The 17,130-nt window shown below is 39.0% G+C and overlaps 1 protein-coding gene across 1 annotated transcript; it reads left to right on the plus strand.

The window, feature by feature from the left end:
* The first annotated feature begins 6,730 nt into the window (after nt 1-6,730).
* On the plus strand, nt 6,731-16,960 carry CTSO (cathepsin O). Its single transcript, XM_087936700.1, has 8 exons — nt 6,731-6,921; nt 7,945-8,053; nt 8,316-8,455; nt 9,500-9,667; nt 10,099-10,220; nt 13,707-13,870; nt 15,260-15,352; nt 16,198-16,960. Exons 1-8 carry the CDS (start codon nt 6,784-6,786, stop codon nt 16,230-16,232), a joined length of 969 nt encoding a protein of 322 aa, XP_087792826.1. The 5' UTR covers nt 6,731-6,783; the 3' UTR covers nt 16,233-16,960.
* Nucleotides 16,961-17,130: the final 170 nt, after the last annotated feature.

The raw sequence follows: 17,130 nt of genomic DNA on the forward strand, positions 1-17,130 counted from the left end.
AAATGACCAAGAAACTGATGAACATGCAGCTCGGTAGGGCCCTGTAGGAACCAGATTATCTGTACTCTTTTTAGTTTAGGAATGTTTTTTAGTTTAGGTTTGGATATAATATGGATATTGCATGGATCATGCATGTTGATGACCTGTAACAGAGGAGTTCTGGAGGTGGTGTAACTCCTAGTTATTCTGGATCTCTTAGCAACTATATTCAGCAGCCATTAGTAATGATATTGTTATGTACTGACTGTGGACATTAGCAATGAAAGGCATGGCACTGCAGTAGTTCTTTTCCTTTTCTCCATGGTTGATCCAGTCCCAGGATGACAAGTCATGTCTGAGGTCCCTAATGTCTCAGTCTTTGGGGATTTTATATTCTCCTTCCTCAGAAACCAGGTTTTACCATCAACTGACTAACCGCTCCTTCTCCTTTGGGGATATTGCAGGCAGATGCCTTCTGTAGCCAGCTGGGTCCAAGGTCCAATCTTGGGCCTTGGATGAGGATGTCATCACTCTAGGCCCTGGCTTTCCTTCCTCCAGAGAAGCCACCATAGGCCTTTCTTCTCCCTTCCTGACCGCTGCTCTGCATATTCATGTAACTTCATTCTCCAAATTTTCTGTCAAGAAACTTAGTTTTGCATAGTCATTTTTTCCCCTCTCTTTTTTGTCCTATCCAACTTTGGTGGATGTGCATATACCTTCAGGGGTCTAATCCCCAACATCTATATACCATGCTAAATCATAGGGACTATTCTATGTCTGCCCACAAGTCTGGCTAACAAGAAGCTCTCATGATAGCACATCTATTCTTCAAGGCCAGAACTGTGCTTCTGCTACTTTTTTTTTTTTTAAATCTAATTGCTGATTCACAAAAGCAGGACAGCAGCCATACTAGGCCACCAAAAATCTATATGCAGAGTGATGTGGTATATTTATGTAATATCTCTGCTGTATGACTGCACTTGTTACCAATAAGCTTTCAGGTGTAATCAAGGATAGTCCCAGAAATTTGTTAGCATGTAGCTAACACCAATCCCACCTGATTCTAGGATAGGATCTGTTATGCGTCTGCATTGCCCCTTTGTGCCAAAGGTAAACAAGAGAGTACTTGATTGATTCACTGTCCTGTGTTTTCTGGCTGGTAATTATAAGAGCCAACTGTATCTTTTTCATATCCCACCAAGCCAATCTATCATGACCTACTTGGTTACATCTCACTCTGTGGAGTCCTTGGATGGAAGAAAACAGTCAAGTTCAAAGAGCACCAAGGATTCCACAATTCAGTCCCAAACTAGATGTATTTTATTCTGTTGGGATCTCACCCTCTTATGTCTTGAAGTGATTACCAAAAAAATCTAAATTATGGTTAAATTATAGCCATCCATCAATTCAAATAAACCATATGGAACTAAAAGTTACTTACCCCAGAAAAACAGGTTACAAAAAGAGCCATTCAAGCCAATTAGGACATTTCTCCCAAATCTTTCTAAACTCCCAGTCATGGATAATGTTATTATCCATAATAATCTTATTCTTCTGAGAATAGAAAAAAAAAACCCATCAAAATAAATAAAATGAAAAAATTGGAAAACACTCATGATATCCCTAGAAAGAATAGCCAGGCTCATATTGATGGAGCATAGCAATAGCAGTAGCTCTTGGACTTATATGCCGCTTCATTATTGCTTTACTCTTTAAGTGGTTTACAGAATCAGCATAATAGCCCCCAACAATCTGGGTCGTTATTTTACTAACCTTGGAAGGATGGAAGGCTGAGTCAACCTTGAGCCGCTCAGAATCGAACTCCTGGAGTGAGCATTGTGTTAGCCTGCAGTACTGCATTCTAACCACGGCGCCACCACAACTCTTCATTAATGAGGCTACAGCGTCATTGAACCACATGCTCAAATAAGAGAACTTAATGTATCTTCTCTGGCAAGGGGGTGTGTGCAAAACCTACCTCCCTCCCTGTTAACCTTTTTTCACAATGTCCCAGGTGTATCATCATTCTGGAGTACTGCTGGAGAGAGCTTGTTTGGCTGATGATGTCAGTTCAGATGACAGGAACAATATTCTGCAACCAGTTTATTTTCTGCTGAACTTCCTAATGCCTCTTGTCGATCTACTTTTCCACTTTTTTGTCCTGGTACATTAATGGATTCTTTTGTTGGCATGGTGACTAAAATGTTTTTGAAAAAGACAAAAGATACATGCTATTTCATGTGAGAAAGAACGTTAAGTCTTGTGCACCATGTAACATAACTGCAGGTGTAGAAAGTAACCTTTAGGTACTCAGATAAACAAAATACAGTTTCCTTTATTAATATGTTTAATAATAAGTATTTGATATTTTCAGAGAATGTTTCTCTCTTCCCCACTTCCTCCCTCCCCCCCCTCTCTCTCCCTCTCTGTATTCCCAAAAAACCTCAGCAACCATAGCAACCATTTTAGTACATTGATTGAGAGACCTATGAGATAAAACTGCAATTTATTTAAAGAAATCTATTTTATAATATGGAAGGTGAATATGAACAATATTCAACTTCCACATTATAAAATAGATTTATATATTATTACTGTATTATTTATAATATACAGGATTATATATATGAACAATATATATAATCCTGTATAATATATATTAGAATATATATTCTTTAAATTATTTAAATATTTTAAAGTATTTAAAATTCTTTAAATACATCTATTTTATAATGTGGGATAATTTTTCATAAATGGTACTTTCTAACTAAAACGCATCTGTTCCATTTTAGAGGCAAGACCAGGGAATTTGAAATTCTAACATTTGGAAATAAATTTAGATAAGAAATGTTTAGAAGAGATCCTTTTTGGAAATACCGTATATGCAGCTTGTATAATTTTAATAGAGAAATTAAAAAAAAACAGCTGTGAAGAGCACAGGGCGCCAGTAGCGAATTTGCCAATCTTGGTGTTCTCTGGCAAATGCCAAACGTCCTGCACAGTGTTGGGCTGTAAGCACAACCCTCACCTGTGGACGTCGGGCCCTCATACCACCTTCATGGAGTCTGTTTCTGACCGTTTGAGCAGCCACATGCACATTTGTGGCCTGCTGGAGGTTATTTTGCAGGGCTCTGGCAGTGCTCCTCCTGTCCCTCCTTGCACAAAGGCGGAGGTAGCAGTCCTGATGCTGGGTTGTTGTCCTCCTACGGCCTCCTCCACGTCTCCTGATGTACTGGCCTGTCTCCTGGTAGCACCTCCATGCTCTGGACACTACGCTGACAGACACAGCAAATCTTGCCACAGCTCGCATTGATGTGCCATCCTGGATGAGCTGCACTACCCGAGCCACTTGTGTGGGTTGTAGACTCCGTCTCATGCTACCACTAAACTGAAAGCACCGCCAGCATTCAAAAGTGACCAAACCATCAACCAGAAAGCATAGGAACTGAGAAGTGGTCTGCAGTTACCACCTGCAGAACCACTCCTTTATTGGGGATGTCTTGCTAACTGCCTATGCTTTCCACCTGTTGTCTATTCTATTTGCACAGCAGCATGTGAAATTGATTGTCAATCCGTGTTGCTACCTCAGTGGACAGTTTGATTTCACAGAAGTGTGATTGACTTTGAGTTACATTGTGTTGTTTAAGTTCCCTTTATTTTTTTGAGCAGTGTATTATTACTATTACATGGATTCAAGGCAGCACATTTCAACAAATTTAGCAAAGCACAAAGCAGTTTCAATGGACAGAAACTTTCAGAAAAAGGAGTACATTTTTCAAAAATATACTGGAAATCAAATTTTAATGAGAAAAAATAGAGCGCAGTTTAGGAAACGATTGTGGACACATAGGAAACTTTCAGTTGCACTAAGAAAGAATACCAACAGTTTGTTTGCCTTTGCATACATGTTTAAAAAGAAGTTTTTAAAAAAAGGATAGCACACTGTTGGAAGAAATATCCATCTGGGTTTAATTCAAAGTGGGGAGAAAGACATTGGAAACATGGGGGCTGTTTGGAAGGATAGTTTAATGGTGAACAAGACCTGGGTAGTGACCACATGGAATGGAGAGTGTGTGTTATTTATACCCTCTCTTGGGCTTTGACCTTGAGCTTCCTGTTCCCGTGGAAGGGCATGTATCCTATTGGTTGCAGAATCCCATGTGGAGTCATGTTTGTCTTGAATCGAGTTTGGTCGAACCTTGCTGAGTGATGTAATAAAGGGGCTTGATTGTGTCATGTGGTGAACTAGATAATCCTATTATGTCATGTCTTAATCCCATCACCCTGGAGCTGAGATCTTTTGTTCTGTAGATAGGCTGGTCCAGTCATAATGTGCACCAAGTATCTGCTGGGGGTAGGAAGCTGCTCTTTCTCTTTAAAAACCTGTTTCTCCTTTTCTCATCTGCCTTCTTTATATTTCTCAGAATATTTCATTCTTCTAGGAGGGGTGGGTGCTAACTTTCCTCAACACAAAATTATCTTAGGTTTATATACCAAAAACAATATAACGGTTAGTTGTAGGAGAGGAAAAAAGGAAAGGTAAACCGGTTGCTTGGAGGTGATAGGATCGTGACACGGGATGTGGAGAGAGTAAAGCTTCTCGACTTAATGGGAACAATTTACACACGGAACTAGTAGCAAACTAAGGAGAATATGGATAAGGAGCATGTGACCACTAAGGAAATCTCCAGGTTCAGAATCACAAGCTACATACTAACCGTGCAAAACACCACATAAGATATGTCAGTTTGTCTCAGCCCTAGGAAGCAGGAAATAGCAGGCCACTTCCAAAATACTTTGCTAAGGAAACTCCAGGTAGTAGTCCAGACACTACCAGGAGTCCACACTGACTAGAACAATGGTCACCAACCAGTGGGCCAGGGACCACTGGTGGTCTGTGAGAAAATTTTGGTGGTCCGCAGAGAAATGTCACCCCCAAAGCAATTAATCCAGGCTGCGCGGGAGCACAAGACTGCGCCGCCCACATGGTCTGCGGGAACTCAAGGCTTATGTCGCTTGCATTGCGAACAACACATAGGGGACGGGGGAAAGGGCAGAGGGGGGGGGACTTGTTCTGCTCGTCCCACATGCCTGGCTGGCCACCACTTCTTTCTTCTGTTTTTGGCTGCACACAAGCAGCAAAAAAACTTTCTTTCTCTCTCCCAAACTCCGCCAGAAATGAGTATTGGGGACCCCGCAAGGCCTCCTGCTCCAAGAGGCTGCCCCGGCACGACAAGTCTCACAAAGACTCCTTTCTGGTGGAGTTTGGCAGACAGAAAGACTTCTGCTGCTTTCCTTGCACGAAGTCCAAAGTCTCTCTTCCAGAACGGAGCTGGAAACGGTTATCCTGCGATCCCAAATAAAAAATGATCGATCGGTAGGAAAATGGGGGGGTGAGCAATTTTCCTGCAGACTTTTTTGTTTGAGGCGGGGGGAATTTTCCCTGGGTTTCTGGTCGGCGGGATTTTAAAATGGTCCCTGATGTGAGAAGCGTTAATAAATTATCCTTTTTATGACTCAAATCTCATGTTGAAAGATAGATTATGTCCTTGAAGTAAGGGAGTGCAGTACCAGACACCAGTTACTTTTTTTGGAACGTCTTTGAAGCGCTGGGAATTATCACACTTTTTGGAATGTCTTTGAAATGCCAGATCCCGGGTAAGAAAGTGTCTGTTATGTGCTGGGTACCAAAAAGATAATAAAATGTAACTCGTATCCTGAAAGATGTATTGTAAATCAAGCCATTTGTATACGGTGTGTGTGTGTATGTGTGTGTATGTGTAGTTTTAGAGTATAAAAGTAGAGCGAAATCTATGCTTTTTATTCCTCCCAGCTGCCAAGGGTGGAACCCATCTGCAGATGTATATCCAATAAAGCCTTTTTTTCCTTGGATCAACTTTGAATCCTGGTGGTTTTTCTTTAGCCACCATCTCACACTGAGGTCCAAAAAGGTTGGCGACGGAACCCCGGACCAGAAGGCATTTATTTACCGTATTTCCCCATGTATAAGCACCCCCTTTGTATAAGCCACCCCCCCAATTTTTGGACTGTGAAGTTTTGAAAAAAATATTTTATTAGAGAAACAAGTTATGAAGAAAGAAAATTTACAAAGAAACAAAATTCGACGTCTAGATCTACAACTTCGGTCATGACGCCGAAAGCGGTGCGGGCGACGCTAGCAATCTACGCATCGGAACGAGAGTAGGAACGAAGCATTCAGGCCGATGCCTAGCGTATGCATTTCTATCGCGTACTCGCACTCGTATCGTCACGTACAATTTTTACAAAAAAGTATAGCATACTGCTGGAAAACCAGTTTATTCCTACTTTATTATTTTATGCATTTTTCACGTATAAAAAGTGTGCCTGCTTTGTATAGGCCACCCCCCCTACTTTTTGGGCTTGAAAATTTTGGAAAAAAGGGGTGGCTTATACATGGGGAAATACGGGTATTTATTTGTCAATTGTTTACAAGATAATAAGTCAAAGTGTATACATAATTAAGCACACTTGAAAGGGAAAAAAAAGAGATGATGATCAATCCTTGGTCAAGGTTTAAAAGGCTTTGTTTACATTTGTGTGTATAGGATGCAAGGGTCCCTTTTCTTCGTTCGTTGACCTTGTGGCATCTTTGTACTTTTTTTGCAAATATTCAAGCCACAAATTTCATTACAAAGGAGGAGGGGGGGTACCAACCAAACCGGACAAGACCCCCACCCCCCCCAAAAAAAATCCTTCGCCCTATTTTTAAGCGGGAAGAGGCGGCGCCAGCCAAACGAAAGGGAAATCCTTTTACGCGCCCTCATGATCCTGTGGCCGTGCGCCCTTTTAATGATCCCCTTCCTTGGGGGGGGCTCCGGCTCCCCATCCCCGCGGGCGAACCTCTCCCTCCCCTTCCGCGATCCCAGGGGCGGCGGCTGGAAGAAAGCAAGCGCCTTGCGGGTAGGTACCCAAGGGACCCTAAGCCTCCTTTCTTTCCCCCCTCACCCCACCCCGTCGCGGGGAAACCTTCCTGACCCGCCGCCACCCCTTTTTTTCGTTGCACAGGCCCCGCTTTTCGGCTTCCTCTGCTTGGTATTTTTTTTTTCCGTCCGATTTATGCTGTATTACAGAACTCTCCAAGCTTGGCCCCTTTAAGACTGGTGGACTTCAACTCCCAGAATTCTCCAGCCAGCTATGCTGGCTGGAGAATTCTGGGAGTTGAAGTCCACCAGTCTTAAAGGGGCCAAGCTTGGAGAGCTCTGCTGTATTATACTCGGCCCTACGACTTCGCCCTCTTGCAAATGTTGCTCTTGAAACTCCGGGGGACGGCCGACTTCCTCCTTTTTTTGAAGATCTTTTATTATTATTATTATTTTTTTAAATAGAGGACTGCAAAAACCAAGGAGCCCGTTTCCAAAGAGTTTTTGCAAATTTCCTAACGGGGATTAGGAAGGAAGGAAGGGCGGTAGTTGATATTAAAATGAGAATTAATCCGGGAAAGCGAATCGTTTCTCCTTTCTCCTTCAATAGAAGTCTGTATGAACGAGAAACTCTCCCAGCGGCTCACAGCAAAACCTCTCCTGCATGGGTTTTTTTTTTCTTCCAATTTTTCATTTTTGTAAAATCAATTAAAAAAAAAAGATTGGAAAAACGATGCAGGAGAGTAGCAAGTAAGTAAGATTTGATTTGATTTTTTTCTGATATGTATCCATGTCGTGTATTCATAACTATGTTTCTACTTTATACCTGTTACCTTATAATCGCTTGACAAATAAAAAAAGAAAGAAAGTAGCCTGTTTTGAAACGCATAGTATGTTCTCAAAAGAGTAGTGAAAAGTCAAGCATTTTCACAAGTGCTGAAAATCCCTGTTCGCTTCAGAAGTCTACAGTTGGCAGAAACCAAAGGTGTGTTTGAATGGCTTTAGTGTAGCTCTTTGAAAATTGTTTGGCTATAATTATATAATGATCTACTTATTTTCCCAGGAAAGTATTAAAAGAATTAAGCATTGGAATTCATTATCATTCGGGGACAATATTACTGCTTTGTATGGAATAAATCAGTTTTCTCATTTATCTTCTGAAGAATTTAAAGGTACATAACGTATTACCAAGTGTACTATTTGCCAGTGGTACCACTTTATTCTGAATGAAAGTATTCCGAGGATTTGATATTATCCTTAATAAGTTTCAAAAAGACAGAGTGCATTGACCACTATTCCATATATGTTGGATCACTAAAATGATCTGATTGGCATTAAATTAAAACGTATAAGTGTTTGCTTTCAAAACAAGATATCTGTGCTGATTGTAGTTGTTATAAAGTCAAAATAAATAAACTGTTTTTTTTATTAAAGCTATTTACCTACAAAGTAGATCTTCTAAAGTTCCCAGTTATGTTCCTCAAGTCGCATTACAAGGAACAGGGTCACCCTTGCCAGCAAAGTTTGATTGGAGGGACAAGAATGTTGTTACAGAAGTGAAAAATCAAAGAGAGGTAAACTGTCTTATTTCTTGTTTATTTAATCTCAGTGTTATAGTTTTGGATATATTTTAATTCTATGGCAGCCTTACACTGTAATTAGAGGAGCTATAATAAATAAGGAAAGACATTTCTGCCTTCTTTTGTAGAAAGTTAGCACCCACCAACTCTCCTAGAAGAATATTTGGGGGAATATTGAAAAGGCAGAATATTATATTTTCCTGGATGAGACATTGAGAAACATGTTTTTTTAGAGGGAGAAAGCAGCCCCCACCTTTCTTAATAGCCCACGGCAGATGTCAGCCCTTAAGAGATAAAGAGATAGATAGCTCTATTCATAATAACACAAGGCCTTTCATTGCACCACCTCAGAAACTTCAACCAAACTTAGCTGGACAAACACCTAGGTTTTGTACTTCACCTATAAAACCAGCTATGATCCCTAAGTAACCCCTACATGGCCCCATAGGAATACATGTTTCCTGCACAGGAACAGGAAGCTCAAGTGCAAAACCCAAGAGAAGGTATTAACCCCCTTTCTCAACTCCACATGAACAGCTGCACCGGAGCTACAAACGTGGTTCTGTTCCCCAATAAACAAACAAACCCTCTTTTTTTAATCAGCCTCCAGCCTCCATTTTGTCTCTAGTGCTTTCTCCCAGCTTGAACCAGTTGGATTTTCCTTCCCCTACTTTTCATGTTAGTGTCATAATGCATTATATCTTAGATTTGCATGATGCAACTTTTATTTAATTTATATTTATTACTTGGGAGCTAAGAGCAGTGTACAGAGTTTTTTTTTTCTGTCATTCTCATTTAATTTTTACCACAAACCTGTGACCTAAGAAAGTTGAGTGATCGTGATTGGCTCAAAGTGACTTGAGTAAACGCTATGCCTGACTAGAGAGTAGGGTTTTTTTATTATTATTATTATATTCCAACAGTCTGAAAGTGCTTAGAAAGTGCAGTGGGATAACATAATATTCATAGTAAACATGCTTTATTAAACACTTATTCAAAGAATAATAACACCCATGGGATTTTTTCTTTTGTTTTCAGTGTGGTGCCTGCTGGGCTTTCAGTATTGTTAGTGGAATAGAATCTGCTTATGCAATTAAAGGAAATACTCTGGAAGAACTCAGTGTGCAGCAAGTCATTGACTGTTCATATAATAATTATGGTTGCAATGGTGGTTCAACTATTAGTGCACTGAGTTGGCTAAATGAGGTATTTATTTAAAATCTTTATTGATAAGTGAACAGGGTTTGTGGAGAGAAGACAAATCTTATAATTATTTTTTTTTAAAAGCTTTAGTTGAACTCAATGTCATACTAATGCAAAAATTACCTTCCACTGCTACATTGATTTTTCAAGCTAGTGGATTGGCTTGAAGTGGCTATATTGACCATGTGCCTCAGGCATTACATAAGTTCTTCAAGTATTTTCCACAAAACCGTCTACAAATACGAATTGAGAACAGTTCTAGAATCCTGGTCTCTTTCTCTTCATAGTATGCAATATAAGAAAAAAGGAATTTCATGCTAGTTGGACTGCAATATTATCTTGACTCTCTTGCATAGAACCTATGAAAGATAACTTTGAAAAGCATAAATGTATTGATATTTAATTATGAATCATTGATTTTTTTTCCCCTGAAGACACATGTGAAACTGGTGAGAGAGTCAAAGTATCTGTTTAAAGCTCATACAGGATTGTGCCATTACTTCAGACGTTCTGATTTTGGAATCTCAATAACAGATTATGTTGCATATGACCTAAGGTAATAATTAATATGTTTACGGTTTTTTTGACTGGCTTAAGATATAGAACTATTGGCCTTCCATATGTTACAGTTTCGTTTGATCTGTGTGATGCGGGAGAGTTGGAGTCATGTTCAAAAATTGGTTCTATAGCAGTAGGGAATTGGTATATTGAGCAACATAAATACAGATAGTCCTTGTCTAATGATCAGTTGCTTAACAAGCAGTTGAAGTTAGGACAGACTTCAGGAAAGCAGTTATGACCTGTCTTTGAAGTTATGACCACCCCGCTGCAGTCACATCACAACGGCGCTTGGTCGCCAGCTCATATTCATGATTAATTGCAGTTTCTCACAGTGATGTGATCATGATTTGCAACTTCTTTGCCGTTTTAGAAAATGGCAAAAAACACTCATGAAAATGTTGGATCCACTTTGGATGTCGAGAGGGGTAGCTTATACATTTAAAAAATAAATTCAATAACTTTGTGGTTTGTTTAATGACTATAGTGTTTCACCCTATGACTGCTGTAAAAATGGTCATAAAATCAAGTCAGGTAATGTGACCTGCTTAGCCTACAGCAACAACTTACGGCTGAAATTCTGGGTTCAGTTGTGATCATAAGACAAGGACTACCTCTCTGTGTGTGTATTTTAAGTGTGTGTGTGTGTGTATGTTAAGTAAAAACTTAAGAAATATTCTTGAAATGATAGAAACCTACTTCATAGTTCTCAATAAATTTAGTAGTAGGTTGGATTCTGTCCCTCTCTTCCTTTTTAGAATTTTAAATAAATTTCTTGAGTCTCCAGTCACAATAAATTTATCCATCATACTTGTGGCAAAAAAACAATACTTTTCTGCTTTTAATGTAGGATAAAGCAGAATGGCTTCTAAAATATGTGGTAAAGGCCATCTTTTTTCAAATCAGGTCAATCTCTGAAGAGACAGATACGTGTTATACATTAACCCAATCTATCTATATCTCTCTTCTTAAAAAAAATGGCTCTGTGTGTACTGTAGGGGTAAGGCACCCCTAACACCCCTCAGGGTGTGTGTCTTAAAATGGCTTCTACTGTACAGCACAGTGGAGTTACCATGGTTCACAGTACTCCACAAGGGGGCTCCCTTTGGGAAGAGGGATTGGTCCTTATACAAAACAAGGGAGCTTCAAGCAAAGAGGGCAAGTGCCCGCTAAAGCAGCTAATCACCGCAAAGGCTGTTCCCTGTAGAATTTTTCCAAGGCTGTTGGCCAGAGCAGTTAGGTCTCTAATTCTCACCACAGTGGTTGGGGTCAGGGCCAGGCCCAAATTGCCTCCAAGGAAACGTCCGGCGATTGGCCAAGTGCAATTAAAGGCTACAGAACACTAGCATAGACCAAAAAAAACTCTTGAGAAGAGGAATAGAAGACTTGCGAGGCTGTGTGAGAGAACTGCTACATCTAGAGCTTCAGAGACAGTACAACACCATGAGGCCTGACTACACTATAGGAGAGAGAGAGAGCTTTGATTTGACACTATAGATATAACTCATTCCTTTTCCTGTCTAATACAGGATTGGGATAAATGAATACCTGGGCAACGCCGGGTTATCAGCTATTTGTCCATAAAAAGGAGTAGGTACTGTTTGCAGTGTTTGCAATTGACCAATCAAAATAAATAAATAAATAAATAAATAAAATACAGACTCTTTTCCCATGTGGCTAGAATAAATAGTGATACTGAAAACAACAAAGCTGTTTGGGTTTATATAACTCACCAGAACAACCTGAATAAAAAAGAAAATCGCAAATATTTGCAAATAGTTGAACACCAATATTTATTCATAAATGTGTATAAATAATTAAGGAATATTCACTAATACTAATACATACATGAAAGCTATTCATTTTCTTTTGCTTGTTCAAACCAGTATATATTTAAAATATTTAAAATGTTAAGTGAAAGAGTTCATTAAAATACTACTAAAAACTGACCATTTTAGTAACTAATGTCATTACAGCTTTGAAAAATTTTGCCTATTGTAACAAAAATTGATAAACGTATTTAAAAAGCATTGCCTTTATTCTACAGCTAATATACATTTGACAGTTTTTTAAAAAAAGAATAATGCAAGCACTAAGAGTTATTTGGAATATTGTAATGCATAAAATAACAGGCTTTGGTACATTTCCTAATTGTGTGAGAAATATATATCAAATAAAAATGATATATATGTATATCAAATAAATTTCTCTTCAGAGACTAAATAGTTCTAGATACATGTATTAACAAGCGGTTCTTTTCAGGCAAGGAAAGATACTCCCCAAGAACAGCAGAAAAAGCACATCTAAACATTCACTTCCTCTTTTTTGTAACTATAGGTAGTCTTCAACTTACAACAGTTTGTTTAGTAACCATTCACAGTTACAACAGAGATGACTCTTCACCATTTTTCACATTTACGACCATTGCACCATCTCCATGATCACTTGATCAAAATTCAGATGGTTGGCAAGTGGCCTGGTTGTTTTCGGTCATATAATCACTCTTTGCTACCTTCTGACAAAGTCAACGGGGAAACCAGGTTCATTTAACAACCGTGTTACTAACTTCAGTGATTCACTTAACAGCTGTGGCAGGGAAAGCTCATAAAATGGGGGCAAAACTCACTTATCAACTGTCTCACTTAACAGAAATTTCGGGTTCAATTGTGGTTGTAAGTCAAGGACTACTTGTATATGAAAATGTAGTTGCAGCTGCTGGATAAACATAGAACAGCCTAATATAGAACAATCTATTGCATGCATCTTTTCAACAAACGATTCAACTTACAGGTAAAAACCAGATAGATGGGCTTGGAATTGGGAACTAAACTCTATTAAATATGTATTTACAAAGTGCCCCTTGTTCCTCTCCCACCCAATTCAGCAGACTTTGGATGCAATAAATCAGTAGCCCCCAATCTTTGGGGTACTAGGGAGTGGGTCTTTGGAGAGACCAGAGGGGTCATGGTTTCATGTACTGCCTGTATCCTGCGGGTGAAGCTTTGCTTGTTTGTGCGGCCCAGTTTCTGGCCTGCCATGGACTGGTGCCGGTCTGTGGACTGCAGGTTGGGTAGCCCTACGGTAAACAACTTCTGACTTTTGACTTCATCAACAAATAATGGAAAAGTCCAGTTAATGAATCAGTCCAGCCAAGTTAAATTTTCATTTAACAAATATTTGCTTTTAATGGACACCCGCTGTCCCTGGCATTGAGGCTTGATTGCATTTGAATTAAATTTAGGGAGCCGGTTATATATTTTCCATATTCTTTGCTTCATTTGAATGAAGTTTTTATTTAATTATTGGGGCAGTGGTAGTAAATACGTCCTAATATAATTTCATTGGCACAAGTTACTCCAGTTTCTGAACAGACATGGGAATGAATGAATGGTCAGCTTCTTGATACAGATTAACCTGTTTTATTGCAGAGCGGTGCTTTGAGTATTGCATTCTAACTATATATCATTATTACTGTGTCTTGCAGCAAACATGAAGATGAAATGATGAAGATGCTCATTAAATGGGGTCCTTTGTCCGTAGTTGTAGATGCACTTAGCTGGCAAGATTATCTTGGTGGTATCATACAATATCATTGTTCTAGTGGGGAACAGAATCATGCTGTGGTTGTAACAGGTTTTGATAGAACAGGTAAACTTTCATTTGTTTATTTTGTTATTTACATCAATGCAAAACAGTTCCACATTTGCTATTTATGTATGAGGAGGCCTTACATATGTTCCTTGACTGTATCAATATACATATGTACAGTCCCTATAACACATGGCTATTATTATGTCTGAAATTATAAGTTTAATTTCTCAGTTTCATTCCATTGTTCCAGTTTTTATAATTATACTTGGATACAGACACCTATACTGCATTTATTCTTAAAGCCAGACATCCACTTGCAATTGGGCCCAAAATAGCAGTCTTCAGCAAAGTGGTTGTTAAGTGACTGCTTTGCATAATGACACTAGCTTGGCCCACTTAATGACCCAATTGTGATCATTAAGTGCCAAAGGCTGTGCCTTCTCCCTGCTCCCAGGAGAATGATTGCTTTGGTCAGATTTGAGGTCCATTCCTGCAGGACTGGGGGAGAAACAGACCTTATAACTGGTGAAAATGTTAGTGAACCAGCCTTGTAAACCTTTCAAAATGCTGGTGTTTGCTAGCATTTTCCCCTCCCTTCTGGAAGGTCCAGAAAGTCCAGAGAAAAGAAAAATGCTAGCAAACGCCAGCATTCCGAAAGGCTCCAAATGCTTAGGTTTAGTAGCGATTTGTGGTTTGTTTCTCTAGCATGCAGGAGGATTCCCACTTCCTGCCTGGGAGGGGAAATCACTTTACCAGCTAAAGAAATAGACCTTAAATCTGATGTTCTCTCCAGTTGCAAGCTTCCTTTCAGGCTTCCCCATTGACTTTCTGGGAAAGCCAGCAGAGAAAATTGCAAATGGCAATCACACGATTTCAGGGCATTTGGCAACCAGTTGTAAATACCGTGTTTCTCATATAATAAGGCCGGGTCTTTTTTTTTTTTTTTGAACCCCGAAAAAATGGCTAGGCCGTCTTTTGGGGGGTGACTTAATTCCCCCCCCCTTGCATCTTCGGGCGGGCGGGCGGCGACGGCTTGGATGTTGACCTCGGCCTTGGTGGGGCACTTCGTATCGGGGTCAACGCAGGCAGCACCATATCCGGGTGTGCCACAAAAGTACTTCCTAACGGCAAGCCCCACCCATTTCCCCCCCCCCCCATTTTTCATGTTTTAATATAGGCCTTAATTTGGGGGGCAGGGGCTTAATTTCATTTCATGCCTATAAAACATGCTGGGACTTCCTCTTGGGGGAGGCCGTATTGTTGGAGAAACAGGGTATGTAATGGTTGTCAAGCCCCCGAAATGAGGTCATGTAACCAGGGAGGTTGGCACAATGTTTTATAATGGTTGCAAGTGCTTTTCTGAACTGACATGACGGCAATTTGACTTCCTAAGAAACCAGATTTCCTACTTTATTTTTAAAGGGAAATTACTTTATCATTTTACAGGTAGGATTCCCTATTGGATTGTACGGAACTCCTGGGGACATACATGGGGAATAAATGGCTATGCTCATGTTAAAATGGGCTCTAATATTTGTGGTAAGTTTTGATTTGTCTTGGATTTAGATGCGAATGATTTCCTGTACAACATCTACCGTAACAGACGGTTTGAATTTTCAGGTAGTATCTTGTACACTGGAAAACTAACTTGTGCAATATCTGACAGTGAAAATCATGCCTTCCTAAATATAGCTTAGACCCTTAATTAGTATAGCTATAAATTCAGCTTCTTAAACATTATGTCATAAATTGAGACAAAATGGCAGGCAATCAATTGTAAGCCCTCTTTATTTACACATTGGCCTTATTATTAGTATACCTTCACTTATTTTTCCCCTGAAATGTCTGGATACTTAAAACTAGTGAAAAATCTGGATGTGTAATCAAGGGGCGGGGCTGAAGAGAGGTCATAGCAAAAGCTCTTAATGATCCCTTATTTCTATAATTAAGACAAAAGCCGGGATAAAGTTATATTATGGCTATACTACTATGGCATGGTCTTAGACATGAGATTAGCACAACTGTGGTGGCCTTGGAGAAAATGATAACGGATTAACTGCTCTGGAGGCCTAGAGCTGTCAGAGCGCTGCTATAACTATCAAGTAAGACCCCTTGTACGTACAATGACTTCATGTTGATGGTTAATGGCTGCATTAGATTATTTTATTAGATCATTTTAATGGTTGCATTGGTTCTTTGAAGGTGTCTTTATTGTCTTTAGTTTGATATAGATGGTTATGTTTTGTGTTAAGTTTCATGGATGTTCGATTGTTATTCTATTAACTACTTAGGCTAAGAATAAGAGAAAAATCAAAATCTCAAATGTAAAAGAAATAATAGATTTCTCTAAAGATTAAATGGTAACTTGATTTCTTGCTCTCTAGGTATTGCTGATTTAGTTTCTGCTGTATCTGTATGAAGGATTTGTGGCAAATATTGAAGATCCTAGTTTATAATGAAGAATGTTGCCAGTGTTCAGATTGTACCAGTCCTTGGATCTGGGAACGATCTTCCAGCCAGCTCCTCAAAACTACTTGCTTGATTGCACAGTCTATACTATTTCCAATTATTTAAATTATTGTTTGATCTACTAGCATATTAGAGCTATGGTGGCACAGTGGTTAGAATACAGTATTATAGTCCACTGCCACAGATTTGATCCTGACAGCTGTAAAGCACTATGAAGCGGTATATACATCTAAATGCTATTAATATATTGGCTATGCTGCAGAATGTATGAACCAACTTCAAAAACATATTTTTTAGAAACTATTTTCTTTGATACTCTGCTAAAACTGAAACTTATTTCCACCGTGTTTTGTAATCTTTTATATTCTACTGGAATAAAAGCGTATTACTGTGTAGTTTTTGCTTCTCCATGTATGAATTTGATTCAAATTGAATAGAATCCTGCAATAATTGGAATTGCTAATTTGGATAATAGTAGGGTTGGAAGCCTTTTATACATATACAGATAGAATTTTGAAGTGTTTGCAATTGGTCACAGTTGGTCACAGTTGAAATATTTCTAATAGTTTAATAAATTTTAATTAAATGTCTCAAAAGGTCATATGAAACTCTTTTTGTATATTCATGTCAGTATCATCTGATATTTTTAATAATAAATATAAACATTTAAAAACCTTATTTTCTTTGCATTTGAACTTCAAAAATTGCCCCCACTAGGGTTTTCTACTTTGGTTGAGTAACAACTGGGAAAGAAATGCATGCACATATATCATAATTGCTAATTCATCCGAAAGGAAGGCAAGTCAATTCCATCAACCAATACGATTTTATATGCTCTCACCTATTAA

Source organism: Pseudonaja textilis, chromosome 6, assembly GCF_049901715.1.
Source record: "Pseudonaja textilis isolate UNSWEBS1 chromosome 6, rPseTex1.2, whole genome shotgun sequence".
NCBI classification, from domain to species: Eukaryota; Metazoa; Chordata; class Lepidosauria; order Squamata; family Elapidae; genus Pseudonaja; species Pseudonaja textilis.